General features: G+C 37.5%; 1 protein-coding gene across 4 annotated transcripts in view; it reads left to right on the plus strand.

Annotated features, from left to right (window-relative positions):
- Nucleotides 1–14,664, plus strand: part of SLC38A9 (solute carrier family 38 member 9) — an 85,692-nt gene that overhangs the window by 38,008 nt on the left and 33,020 nt on the right. For 3 of the 4 annotated variants that reach the window (XM_007972688.3, XM_073014761.1, XM_007972731.3), the window contains 4 exons: nucleotides 1,407–1,528; nucleotides 1,662–1,725; nucleotides 1,961–2,054; nucleotides 6,476–6,646. In XM_007972688.3, the coding sequence (XP_007970879.1) occupies nucleotides 1,407–1,528; nucleotides 1,662–1,725; nucleotides 1,961–2,054; nucleotides 6,476–6,646 (451 nt within the window). The remainder of the gene's footprint in view (nucleotides 1–1,406; nucleotides 1,529–1,661; nucleotides 1,726–1,960; nucleotides 2,055–6,475; nucleotides 6,647–14,664) is intronic. The other variant, XM_007972701.3, reaches the window with a different exon arrangement.

Genomic DNA, 14,664 nt, shown 5'->3' on the forward strand with positions numbered 1-14,664 from the left:
TAATAATCAGGTTGAAGCCAGATTTGGCCTATGAGCCAGAGTTTGTTGACCGTTGATCTTCTAAAAATCTCTATTACTATTTTAGGATAAAAAATATGTAAATAATTTGGTAGTTTATAAAAACTACCACATATGGGATATTCAGAAACTTGCAAGTTTAACTGAAAATGAGAACATTCTGGGAGAAAATAGGATTTTAAAATTAGTATTATTAATAAAAAGAAGAGAACCAACATTCATTAACATTTAATAAGGACCAGTGATTGGGCATCACTGGAATGTAGCTATCTCATTTAAGCCTAAACAATAGCTATGTGAAATAAATATTAAGATTTCCTCTTGCATGGCCAAAATAGGGATTTCCAAAATGTTCTGGGTAGGGTAATTTTTTTCTCAATTTTTTTTGGCTTTTTCCCCTTAGGCCTTGACATTAGTAGTTGTGGTAAAGTCTTAGTTGCATAATGGAATTACTTAAGCCCTTGGAGAAGTAGAGGTAATCCGGTATCTCTGGGTCTAGTTGAGACCTTCTAGAGGCTCTGCTCTTGGAAGCAAACCCCCGAGATCTCAGCTGAGCACGTTTATACTTGAATGTATATTGTTTGCCTGGAAATAGAGTCAGCATGTGCACCAAAGTTGAATGCCGTTTGTTAACTGACGCTGAGATGAGTCTAGCAAGTCAAAGTATGTAAACAGTGATGTAAAATTAACAATGATATAGCCATTCTTAATGAATGTGTGTATACATCCACACTCGTTTTCTGAAAATCCCAAATTATTTTGGATTTTTAAACTCTTGCTTTTTTAGTTAGATTTTCTATATTTGAAAAAGAATTTTTTAATTCACTAATCAGGGATGCATAGTACTTGCATCCACACTCGTTTTCTGAAAATCCCAAAATTATTTTGGATTTTTAAACTCTTGCTTTTTTAGATTTTCCATATTTGTAAAAGAACTTTTTAATTCACTAATCAGGGATGCATAGTACTTGTTTATGATAGTTAAAATGTGTCTAGAGGGCCAGACATGGTGGCTCATGCCTCTAATCCCAGCACTGTGGGAGGCTGAGGCGGGTGGGTCATGAGGTCAGGAGATTGAGACCATCCTGGCTAACACTGTGAAACCCCATCTCTACAAAAAAATACAAAAAATTAGCCAGGCGTGGTGGCGGGCGCCTGTAGTCCCAGCTACTCGGGAGGCCAAGGCAGGAGAATGGCGTGAACCTGGGAGGCGGCACTTGCAGTGAGCCAAGATTGCATCACTGCACTCCAGCCTGGGCGACAGAGCAAGACTCCATTCAAAAAAACAAAAAAAAAAAGGTGTCTAGAGTCAGGTGATGTGATGTGTAGAAAATATCCCATTTTGCATTTCCTGGTTCTGACATTTCTCTATGTTTCCTTTTTACCAGATTGCCCCAGACCATGTAGTTCCAGGTCCAGAAGAGTGCTATGTGTATAGCCCATTGGGCTCTGCTTATAAACTTCAAAGTTACACTGAAGGATACGGTAAAAACACCAGTTTAGTAACCATGTGAGTGAAATAGCTTTTTGGAGCATGACTTAAACTGTATATGAATGAAAATTACTGTTTATTTTTGTCTCAATTAAAATGTTTGAAGAGTCAAACTCCATTTTTTTTTACTGCTATTACTCTGTGTTTTCAGTTTTATGATTTGGAATACCATGATGGGAACATCTATACTAAGCATTCCTTGGGGCATAAAACAGGTAATACTAATTTTTCAGCACACTTTTTACCTAAATGATTTTCTCTTTATATTGCAGGTTTTATAACAGAGGTTTTAATGAATCTACATAAAATTCATGAAAGAAAATAGATGGTTATATTTAGTTTTTCATGAGTTGTCAAGTTTTTACCATGATTGTTTAGGGTAAAATAATTGCATATGAATTTATGCTTACATGATGATATATGCTGTTTTATACTTTTATTTTTAAACAGGCTGGATTTACTACTGGAATGTGTGTCATCATACTGATGGGCCTTTTAACACTTTATTGCTGCTACCGAGTAGTGAAATCACGGACTATGATATGTAAGAATTTGACACAGTGACAATAGGTTATGGGTATTAATAAGCATTTCCCTTTGAGGCAGGTCACTAGTGTGTATGTGCTACATGTGCGTCAACTGTCTACTTTGTACCTAAAGATTTACTTCTGTAATTCATTGCTTTCAGCTAAATTGAATTTGTTAATAATATATTAGTGGCTGCCTTTGAAATTCAGAGAAGCTGGGAGTTACTTGCAGAGAGCATTCACTGTGGTGCTAGTTTCTTCATAAGAATCATTTAAAAACTCATATTTATAAAATAATGTCTTTGCTAGAACTAAATTGAGAATTCTATGCTTCCTGTCAGTTAATGGTGACTTGTTTTTACCTATTCATACCAAAAGATCTAAATGTTAGAATCTCCTAAATATGAAAATGTAAGCAACTCTCTAGTAATGAATATTTGAAGTTGTGTGAACACCTTACCTCTACTCATATCTACATATTCTGGATCAGGGAAATATATTTTTTAGGTTGTTTTAAAGTAGTCTAGGACCTAAACAAACATGCATTATTTCTTTAAATCTTAGCAAGTATGAATCAACAGACCAGACTTTGCCTCCAGTTTTTTTCTGTGCCTACTAAGCAGCTTTCTTCTTTATGTTAACCAGATCTAGTGTTAGTCACTGGGCGAGTATTTGTTTAAAAGTCTTGAGAAGCCAGACCTGGTGGTGTGTGCCTGTAGTCCCAGCAACTCAGGAGGCATAGGTGGGAAGATCACTTTAGTCCAGGAGTTTGAGGCCAGCCTTGGCACTGTAGCAATACTCCATCTTAAAAGAAAAAAGAAAAAAAAAGAATAAAGAAGTCTTGAGAGAAGATTCATTCTGGTTTCTAAATGGTAAAAGGAGATAATTTTAGCCTCTGGTTTCTAAGGCAAATTGTGGCTAAACTTGGAAGACTTCTTTAAACATATACAGTAAGTTCATATCTTATCTAATTCAGCATCTAATTTAAAATTGGGACAGAGCCCCCAGAGAGTTCTCTCTATAACTTTTTTCTTTTCTTTTCTTTTCTTTCTTTTCTTTTTTTTTCTTTTTGAGACAGGGTCTCACTCTGTCACCCAGGCTGGAATGCAGCAGTGCTGTCACAGCTCACTGCTGCCCGGAGCTCCCAGGCACAGGTGATTCTCCCACCTCAGCCTCCCGGGTAGCTGGGACTACAGGTGCATGCCATCATGCCCGGTTAATTTTTTGTGTTTTTCATAGAGACAGGGTTTCACCATCTTGCTCAGGTTGGTCTTGAACTACTGGGTTCAAGTGATCTGCTCACCTCAGCCTCCCAAAATGCTGGGATTATTGGCTGTATAACTGTTAACTCCCATGTTATTAAATTATTCCACACCATTTAAAAAGAAGAGAGGCTGAGGCCCAAGAATTGCTTGAACCCAGGAAGTGGAGGTTGCAGTGAACCAAGATTGTGCCACTGTACTTCAGCCTGGGTGATGGAGTGAGACTCTGTCTCAAAATAAAATAAAATAAAACAAAATAAAAATCTTCCACTAATTCAGTTTACAAAGTCCACACACCCATAACACAAAGCCTGACATGACCAAAAATAAAGAAAATAATATATAGATATAAAATTTATTTGTAAAACATTATCATATAGAATCCAACAGCGTATCAAAAGAATACCCTGTGTCTAAGATAAGGTTTATTCCAGTAATGCAAGAATGTTTCATTATTAAGAAATCCAACATAATTCACTACATTAACAAATTAAAGGAAAATTGATAATTGCTTCAATAGCTATCAAAAAGGTACTTAATAGAATTCAGCACCTGTTTCTGATTAAAACTCTAAGTGAAAAGCACTACTTAAAAATAACAAAGTCTGTTTATTCCCAGACAAGTACCAGCACCATTCTAAAATTATGAAATGCTAAAGCAGTTTTCATTAAAGTCAAGAAAACATAGAAATGTTCAAAATTAATCAGTTTTTTTGGAGATATTGTCAAATGCAGCAAAAAAAAAAAAAAAAAAAAAAAAAAACCCTAAATATAAAAACTAGAAAAGACTTAGAATTATATTATCAGTCAAAAGATAATTTTATTAGAAATGCTAAGAGTCACTCAGCTCACTGCAACCTCCTCCTCCCAGATTCAAGCAATTCTCATGCCTCAGCCTCCCGAGTAGCTGGGACTACTGGTGCCCACCACCATGCCTGGCTAATTTTTGTATTTTTTTTCTTTTTCTTTTTTTTTTTTGAACCGCAGTCTCATTCTGTCACCCAGGCAGGAGTGCAGTGGCAGGATCCACAAGCTACGGCTCACTGCAAGCTACGCCTCCCAGGTTCATGCCATTCTCCTGCCTAAGCCTCCCAAGTAGCTGGGACTACAGGTTCCTGCCACCGGGCCTGACTAATTTTTTGTATTTTTAGTAGAGATGGGGTTTCACCATGGTCTCGATCTCCTGACCTCGTGATCTACCCGCCTCGGCCTCCCAAAGTGCTGGGATTACAGGCGTGAGCCACCGTGCCCAGCAATTTTTGTATTTTTTGTAGAGATGGTGTTTCGCCATGTTGGCCAGGCTGGTCTCAAACTTCTGACCTCAAGTTGATCCACCTGCCTCGGCCTCCCAAAGTGCTGGGATTACAGGCATGAGCTACCACACCCAGCCAAAACAGTTATTCTTTATAGTGATATTGTCCTCACATTCTTTATCTAGATGTGAATTATATTCTAATGTCCCCAACTTTTCAGGCTTATCACTGCTTTCTGCCATGTACTAGCTGCCATATTTTGCTTCAAAGATGGCAGAACTTCAGTTTTTCCGTATTCATCAACCATGACAATTATTTCAAAGTAGTTCAAAGCATGGGATCATAGAGGAAAAAAGACTGTACAATTATCCTTTGATGACAATTAATATACTCTTTCATAGGTTATACTTATCTATATTCTTTCTTGAACATTGAAATGTAAAACACAAAGTTTATATTGTTAATATAATAACCCTATCATGGAAAAGCAAATGGTTTTAGTTTTTTGTTTTCTTATGTAAATTTATATCCTAAATGATAGGAATCTCTAAATACATGCATGCTTTTTAAAGTTAATCATATTGTATTTTAGTTGTCTTCTACTTTATTACCTATTTTTTAGTACATGTTATGTTTCTACAATCACCATTTGTGTCTCTTAATGATTGTATACAGTTGCACATGGCAGCTCTATTGTATTTGTTTAATCATTGCCCTATGTCGTATGTTAAAGTCACTGCTTGTTTTTGCTATTCTCAAGAATACTCTTCTAAAAATATTTTATATATACTTTCTGTATTCTTTTAAATTACTTTCTTTTTGGTGCAGTGGTCGGATCATGGTTCACTGCAACCTCAACCTCCTGGTCTCAAGGGATCCTTCCACCTCAGCCCCCTGAGTAGCTGGGACTACAGGTGCACGCCACCACACCTAGCTAATTTTTGTATTTTTGTAAATATGGGATTTTGCCATGTTGCTCAGGCTGGTCTCCAACTCCTAGGCTCAAGCAATCTGTCCACCTCAGCCTCTCAAAGTGCTGGGATTACAGACCTGAGCCACCATGCCCAGCCCTCTTTGTCTTTTTCATTGTAATTTGTTTCTTCAGTTGCTAGGTGAGGATAACTTTTCATGTTCTATTTCTACATTACGTTTTTTAACTTTTTTGTTATTTAATTTCTTTCTTTTCTTTCGTTTTTTGTTTGTTTGTTTGTTTGGTTTTTTTTTTTTTTTTTTTTTTTTTGAGATGGAGTCTTGCTCGTCATCTAGACTGGAGTACAGTGGCATGATCTCAGCTCATTGCAACCTCTGCCTCCCAGGTCAAACGATTCTCACGCCTCAGCCTCCAGAGTAGCTGGGACTACAGGCGTGCCACTATGCCCAGCTAATTTTTTTGTGTTTTTTGGTAGATATGGGGTTTCACCATGTTGACCAGGCTGATCTCAAACTCCTGACCTCAAGTGATCTACCCACCTCGGCCTGCGAACGTTCTGGAATTATAGACATGAGCCATCACGCCCAGTCTGTTTGACTCAGTTTTCTGAAATTTATATTGGCATGTGGTAGAAAGTGTGACTCAAGAAACTTTCCCCAATATTGTTGTTCGAATATGCCCAATATTACATAATATTTTCTGGCTCTTACTGATGTATTTGTCTAACCTTAGTTTATTACTTGCTTTTATTAATTATAAAATGTTATGATACTGTAATCTGTTTCTCAGGTTACCTGTACTATTTTATTTACATTTCTTTTTTTATTTTTCTATAATGTTTTAATTTTATTATCTCATAATATATTCTAATGTCTAGCGATGGAATACCCATAATATTTCGCCAAATATTTTGAGTTTATTTGGGGAACACAGATTATGAATATGGGATATATGTTCAACATTTAGTTTTATTCTTTCTCTTACTTTATCTAGCTTCGTTGGATACTACTACCTGGGAATATCCAGATGTCTGCAGACATTATTTCGGCTCCTTTGGGCAGTGGTCGAGTCTCCTTTTCTCCTTGGTGTCTCTCATTGGAGCAATGATAGTTTATTGGGTGCTTATGTCAAATTTTCTTTTTAATACTGGAAAGTTTATTTTTAGTAAGTATCTATATCATATGCTTTTAACACAGTACTTTCAAATGCAATTACCACTGTAATGTTAGTTCTAGCCTTAAATTCTAGGACTTGGGATAAATAAAATAAGAAGTAACATATATAATTTTGGAAAATATATTTTATTCAGTTTGCTTTTCTGTGGTTGTGATCTCAAATATAGTGTACGCTTACTTCCAAACATTAATCTTTGAATGAATAATATTCCTCCAAAATCTTTAGTTAATATAAAATATGTCTATAATCCAGCAGATCTTTTAAGTTTGTTTCACTAAAGAATTTGATATGTAGACTCTAGGGGAAACAAATTTCAGCCACTTATTTTCAACATATTAGGATGTAAGATTAGGAAGTCAAAGAATAATGGGATTTATGTGATAAATGTTATTAATATTTACATATCACAGAATTATAATTTACCCAAATCAGCTACTTAAATTCTGAAGAGAATCTTAGAAATCAGTCCAAATACTTTTTATAATTTTTTTTAGGTTGGATAGAGGAAGTTCATTTTTTTACTTAATGAAATTTTTTTTTTTTTTTTTTGAGACAGGGCCTTGCTATGTTGCCCTGGCTGGTCTCAAACTCCTGGGCTCAAGTGATCCCCCCACCTCAGCCTCCTGGTTACAGGCTCATGCCACTGTACTGAACTGGAAGTTTATTGCATAAGATACCAAACCTTTTTCTATATAAAGGTTTTACTAAAGTTTTCACTAAACCTAAAGTTTAATGTATGTTTAGCAGCTTTAAATAAAACATATTTAAAATCTGGATTTATGTGAAAACCAAATTTCAAAATAAGTCCTAACATAATCACAACAGCTAATTTCCCTAAGAGCCTTTGAATGAGGGAGATAAATTGTTTTATTTTAAACTTTAAAGAATAAAATTAACTTTATAATTTTTATTGCCAAGCATTTTTATTGTTTTTTGGGGGGTTTTTTTGAGACGGAGTCTTGCTCTGTCACCCAAGCTGGAGTGCTGTGACACAACTTGGATCACTGCAACCTCCACCTCCCAGGTTCAAGTGATTCTCCTGCTTTGGCCTTCTGAGTAGCTGGGATTATAAGCGCCCATGATAATACTCAACTAATTTTTGTATTTTTAGAGATGGGGTTTCACCATGTTGGCCAGGCTGGTCTCAAACTCCTGACCTCAAGTAATCCTCCCACCTCGGCCTCCCAAAGTGCTGGGATTACAGGCATGAGCCACCACGCCTGGCCTCAAGCATCTTTATTGTTTTTAAAGAACTATGAAATATTTCAAACTACAAAAAAATGCAAAAGCTAATATAATACCAGTATACTGACTAATGAGTTTTCGTGTCTCATTTGTCTTATTTTTATTAGATCTCTTTTTTTTTTCTTTGGTAGAGACAGAGTGTCAGTATGTTGCCTAGGCTAGTTTCTACCTCCTGGCCTCAAGCGATTCTCTCATCTTAGCTTGCTAAGTGGCTTGAATTATAGGCATAAGCCAGGTGTGGTGGCTCATGCCTGTAATCACAGCACTTTGGGAGGACGAGGCGGGTGGATCACCTGAACTCAGGAATTTGAGACCAGCCTGGCTAACATGGTGAAACCCCATCTCTACTAAAAATACAAAAATTAGCTTGGTGTGGTGGTGCATGCCTGTGATCCCAGCTACTTGGGAGCCTGAGTCACGAGAATCTCTTGAACCTGGGAGGCAGAGGTTGCAGTGACTGAGACTGTGCCACTGCACTCCAGCCTGGGCAACAGAGCAAGACTCCATCTCAAAAAAAAAAAAAAAAAAATATATAGGCACAAGCCACTGTGCTTAGTTAGTTCTGTATTCCTATAAAAAGAAAATATTATGGATAGTGTGGAAGCCCCACATGCACTCCTTCTCCATCTCATTTTCCTTCTCTTAATTTGGTGTTTATCAATCCCATGCACTTTCTGGACTTTTACTGCATGAATATAAGAGCAACATATACTATTTGGGGGTTTTTTGTTTTGTTTTTTGGGGGTTTTTTGTTTTGTTTTTTTGAGATGGAGTCTCACTCTGTCGCCAGGCTGGAGTGCAGTAGTGAGATCTCAGCTCACTGCAATCTCCACCTCCCAGGTTCAAGCAGTTCTCCTGCCTCAGCCTCCCGAGTAGCGGAGGTCACAGGTGTGCACCACCACATCCAGCTAATTTTTGTATTTTTAGTAGAGACAAGGTTTCACCATGTTGGCCAGGATGGTCTCTATCTCCTGACGTCATGATCCGCCCACCTCAGCCTCCCAAAGTGCTGGGATTACAGGTGTGAGCCGCGGCGCCAGGTGGCTTGTTTTTAATCTACGCAAATGCTTTTGCAACTTGCTTTCTGTCTTTCATCATCTCTATTAATACACAAAGTTCATTCTAATTGTTTGTAGTATTTAGTAATATGAATATACAACTTTTTTATCTGTTCTCATTGATAAACATTTAATTTGTTTTCACTTATTGTGCAAGGCTTTATTAAACATCCTTATTTCTGTCTCCTTGTGTACATGGCGGGGAGTTTCTCCAAGCTATGGACCTTATAGACACATTTCTGGAACTTAAGATATTCACATTTTCAACCTTACTTGAAATTGCAGAATTGTTCTTTATCATGCTTGTACCACTTACACTCCTGCCAACAGTTTATGAAAGTTCCCCTTGTTCCACATCCTCACTCACACTCAGTATTATCAGACTTAAATTTTGCCATCAGGATGTGGTTTTAATTTGCATTTCTCCTCATAAGGAGTGGCATTAATCATCTTTTCTTAATTATATTGACCATTAAATAGCTTATTCATATCCTTTGCCCATTTTTCTATCGGGTTATTGGTCCTTTTCTTACCTATAGGAACTCTGTAAAGTTTGAATACTAACCTTTTATCCATTATTGTGTTGCAAATATCTTCTAATTAGTGACTTGTCTTCTCTTTTTATATGGTAGCTCTATGTTATTCAAAAGTTTTTTTATTTTAAAATTACTGTTTTTCTCCATTATGATTCCCAACTCTTCCATATACATTTTAGAATCAACTTATCAAGTTCCACAAAATTCCAATCAGAATTTGATTGGAATTGCATTGATTTTATCAGTTGGTACACAGTACAGTAATTGATATCATTGCATATTGAGTTAGAATTTGATTGACATTGCATTGGATTTATTGATGTGGAGAGAATTTATATCATTTAGATACTGAGTCTTCCTATTCATGACTTTGGCATGGCATAGTTCTTTGTTTATTTAGGTTTTCAAATTTTTTTTTGATAAAGATCTTACATATCCTTTTTTTGTGGACTTTTTCCTCGGGATCTTAACATTTTTTCTGTAACTATAGTTTTAGTATACAAATACGCAGTATAAAAACTGCGTATTTTTTATAATAAAATATAAAAAATCTCAAACACATACAAAAAAAAAGAATAGTTTTTTTTGTTTTTAAGGAGAAACAGAATAATTTCTCCTTACCTAGTTTAAATAGTTACCAACATTCTGTCATTTTAAATCATCTATAGTAGTGTTTTTCAACCATTTTTTCATTATTGTCCCTTCAAGGAGCCTTTTAGATATTTTTTTCTGATCACCCCTCCCATGAAATTTTAATACCAAAGATATACTGTAAATCTCTTTATGAACTGTATACATATATATGCTTTATCTGTAAGAAGAGTTTCTTTCACCCCCTAAGAATGAATTTTGTCCCTTTTGAGACTAACATCACATCCATTAAGAAGACATAAACCATGCTACTCCCACTCCCCACCTAGTTCAACTATTAGTATATATATAGTGCTTCTTTTAGATAGAATTTACTCATTGAAATAAACAAGTCTTAATTATACATATATACATCTATACAACCCACACCTCCTTCAACAAATAGAACATTTCCATCTTCCCAGAAAGCAAGATATATTTTTGATTATACAGTCAAATTATTTGTTGCTATTATAAAAGAACCTAATTACATTTTGAATTTTTTTTTTTTTTTTTTTTTTGAGACAGGGTCCCACTCTTTCACCCAGCCTCTGGGGTGCAGTGGTGTGATCACAACTCACTGTAGCCTTGACCTCTCCAGGCTCAGGTGATCCTCTCACCTCAGCCTCCCGATCTAGCTGGGACTACAGGCAAATACCACCACCATGCCTGGATAATTTTTGTATTTTTTGTAGAGACAGGTTTCGTCATGTTGCCCAGGCTGGTCTTGAACTCCTGAGTTCAAGTAGTCTGCCCGCCTTGGCCTCCCAAAGTGCTGGGATTACAGTCATGAGCCACCGTGCCCTGCCCCTTGAATGTTTATCTTGAATCTAGCAAACTTACTGAACTCTTACTGATTCTAAAAATTTTGTAGCTGGACATGGTGGCTCACGCCTGTAATCCCAGCACTTTGGGAGGCCGAGGTGGGTGGATCACGAGGTCAGGAGATCGAGACCATCCTGGCCAACACGGTGAAACCCTGTCTCTACTAAAAATACAAAAAAATTAGCCAGGCATGGTGGCTGGTGCCTATAGTCCCAGCTACTCGGGAGGCTGAGGCAGGAGAATGGCACGAACCCGGTGGGGCGGAGCTTGCAGTGAGTGGAGATCATGCCACTGCATTCCAGCCTGGGTGACACAGTGAGACTCCGTCTCAAAAAAAAAATAGAAATAAAAAATAAAAATTTTGTGGATGCACTTTGTATTTCCTACTTAAATAATCATATCATCTGTGAATTTAAAAAGCTTTCTGGCTGGGCTTAGTGGCTCACGCCTATAATCTCAGCACTTTGGGAGGCCAAGGCAGGCAGATCACCTGAGGTCAGGAGTTCGAGATCAGCCTGGCCAGCACAGTGAAACCCCGTCTCTACTAAAAGTACAAAAATTACCCAGGCGTGGCGGTGGGCCCCTGTAATCCCTCCTACTCAGGAGGCCGAGGCAGGAGAATCACTTGAACCTGGGAGGTGGAGGTTGCAGTGAGCCATGGTCGTGCCACTGCACTGTAGCCTGGGCAACAAGAGCGAGACTCCATCTCAAATAAAAATAAAATAAAATAAACCTTTCCAGTTATTTTTTAATAGTTCATATATGTATACATACATTTATATTTATAGACATGTAATTATATATACGTACACAGATACATATAAACGTGTGTGTATCTATATGTATATGTTGATGGTTTTTTTTTTAAATGTGAAGTTGCATTGAAGCAGTGCCTGCAGATATATTGTTCATAAGGAAATCTTTCTAATGTTTCACAATATTATGTTTGTTGTGGGATATCGGTTGTACCCTTTAATAATTTAAAGACACTCCCATCTGTTGTCTTATTAAGCATTTTTATTAAAGTGGTTGAATTTTATCAAGTACTTATTCTACATGTCTTGAGATAATCAAAATATACAAAGAGACAATCAAGAGATTATCTTAATTAAATTTTCTCCTTTATCAATATGATGAATTAAATGAATACGGTTTGTAAAATTTAAAGCATCCTTGTATTGTGGGGTAAACTTAGTCATGACATATATTTTTCAAATGCCTGACTGGATTGAGTTTGCTTTTTTTAACATTTGTTTAGACCTTTTGTGTCTTTTCCTAACAAATATTGGCCTGTGGTTTTTTTTTTTTTTTTCATGCTGTCCATGAGCCTTGGTGTGTTAGTTTCCCAAGGGTGCAGTAACAAATTACCATTAATATGCTTACAACAACACGGATTCTTTCATAACTATGGATACTAGAGATGTGAAATCAAAGGGTGAACAGGGCCCTGGTCCCTCCTAAGGCTCTAGGGAAGAATCCTTCCTTGCCTCTTCCTAACCTTTGTTGGTTGCTGGTGGTCTCTGGCATTCCTTGGCAAGTAGGTGTATCACTCCAGTTTCTCCCTCCTTCTTCACATGGCCCTCTTCCCTCTGTGTGTCTGTGTCCAAATTTCCCTCTTCCTATAAATTGGGCTGGGTACGGTGGCTCATGCCTGTAATCCCAGCACTCTGGGAGGCCGAGGCAGGTGGATCACCTGAGGTCAGGAGTTTGAGACCAGCCTGGCCAACATGGTGAAACCCTGTCTCTACTAAAAATACAAAAATTAGCTGGGTGTGGTGGCAGGTGCCTGTAATTTCAGCTACTCGGGAGGCTGAGGCAGGAGAATTTCTTGAACCTGGGAGATGGAGGTTGCAGTCATGCGACTGCACCCCAGCCTGGGTGACAGCAAGATTCTGTCTCAAAAAGATTAAAATAAAATAAAAGACATCATTCACTGGCTTTAGGGCCCACCCTAATCTATTATGACCTCATCTTAACTTGATTATATCTACAAAGACTCTATTTTTAAAAAGGTCACATTCTGAGGTTTCTAGTGGACATAAAATTGGGGTAAGAGGAATGCTATTTAACCCAGTACACTTTGTGTCAAGATTTTACTAGCCTTGTTGTAAGTCTTTGGCATCGAGAAATTACACAAAGATTCATAAATTCCAATCTTAAATCATAAACAACCCTTGGAGATATTATAAAAACCCAGAGTACTACACTGTTTTTTTTTTTAATTCTATCTTGAGAAACATACAGTGAGTATGAATAATTCAACTATTTAACTTAGTTTTATGACCTTAAAACCTAACCCAGCACCTTTTACTATCTTATTCAGGTTTCACAACAAATACTTTTATTAATGCTTACTCAGGTTATAGAAGGTTAATATCAAACAGAATAAAGTAAATCCCCTGAGGCAAGTAAACACATTCTCTGCCTGTTCTCTCTTTCATTGTAGAATGATGAATGCTCAGCCATCTGCATGTGCTTTATTCTTTGTTACTTCCTTTAGTCTAATTCAGTGGTTCTTTATGTGCATAACAATTCGTATATGGCCTTAGATCTATAAAAGTATGTATTGTACTTTGTAAAAAAAAAAACTTTGATTTTCCAGATAAGGTTAGCTGTGTATGAGTGTTGGTTTCCCCTTTTTGCACACTTTAGAACTGTACTCTATGTGAGATGTAACTTTAGTGTGAGTATAAAAGAAAACTTACATACATATCTTTATTCCGGGGCTTTGCACACTTTAGAACTGTACTCTATGTGAGATGTAACTTTAGTGTGAGTATAAAAGAAAACTTACATACATATCTTTATTCCGGGGCTTTAAACTATCATTAATTCAGTGTTGTGGATAGGTTTTTCTGAAATCTTCAATTATGTAAAGATTTTCCACAGTGGAACTGTGAAGCCATTAACATTATCATGCCTGGCCGGGCGCGATGGCTCAAGCCTGTAATCCCAGCACTTTGGGAGGCTGAGACGGGTGGATCACGAGGTCAGGAGATCGAGACCATCCTGGCTAACACGGTGAAACCCCGTCTCTACTAAAAAATACAAAAAACTAGCCGGGCGAGGTGGTGGGCGCCTGTAGTCCCAGCTACTCGGGAGGCTGAGGCAGGAGAATGGCATGAACCCGGGAGGCAGAGCTTGCAGTGAGCTGAGATCCGGCCACTGCACTCCAGCCTGGGCGACAGAGCGAGACTCCGTCTCAAAAAAAAAAAAAAAAAAATTATCATGCCTATAAGTGAAGAAAACTGTAGAAGGTGAAGCTATGTTAACAGTGAAGTAGTCTTGGTTCAGTGTACTAGATTACTACACAGATATTAAAAGATTTTTATAGGCCGGGTGTGGTGGCTCATGCCTGTAATCCTAGCACTTTTGGGAGGCTGAGGTGCATGGAACATAAAGTCAGGAGATCGAGACTATCCTGGCTAACACGGTGAAACCTGTGTCTGCTAAAAAAATACAAAAAATTAGCCGGGAGTGGTGGCGGGCGCCTGTAGTCCAAGCTACTCGCGAGGCTGACAGGAGAATGGCGTGAACTTGGGAGGCGGAGCTTGCGGTGAGCCGAGGTCGCGCCACTGCACTCCAGCCTTAGGCAACAGCGAGACTCCGTCTCAAAGAAAGAAAAAAAAAAAAAGATTTTTATAAATAAAAGACCTTTGAGAGTAATAGATTTAGTATCTTTCATTCAGTGTTAAACTATATTTTTTCCTTT

The sequence above is a fragment of the Chlorocebus sabaeus genome, chromosome 4, assembly GCF_047675955.1.
Source record: "Chlorocebus sabaeus isolate Y175 chromosome 4, mChlSab1.0.hap1, whole genome shotgun sequence".
In the NCBI taxonomy this organism is placed as follows: domain Eukaryota; kingdom Metazoa; phylum Chordata; class Mammalia; order Primates; family Cercopithecidae; genus Chlorocebus; species Chlorocebus sabaeus.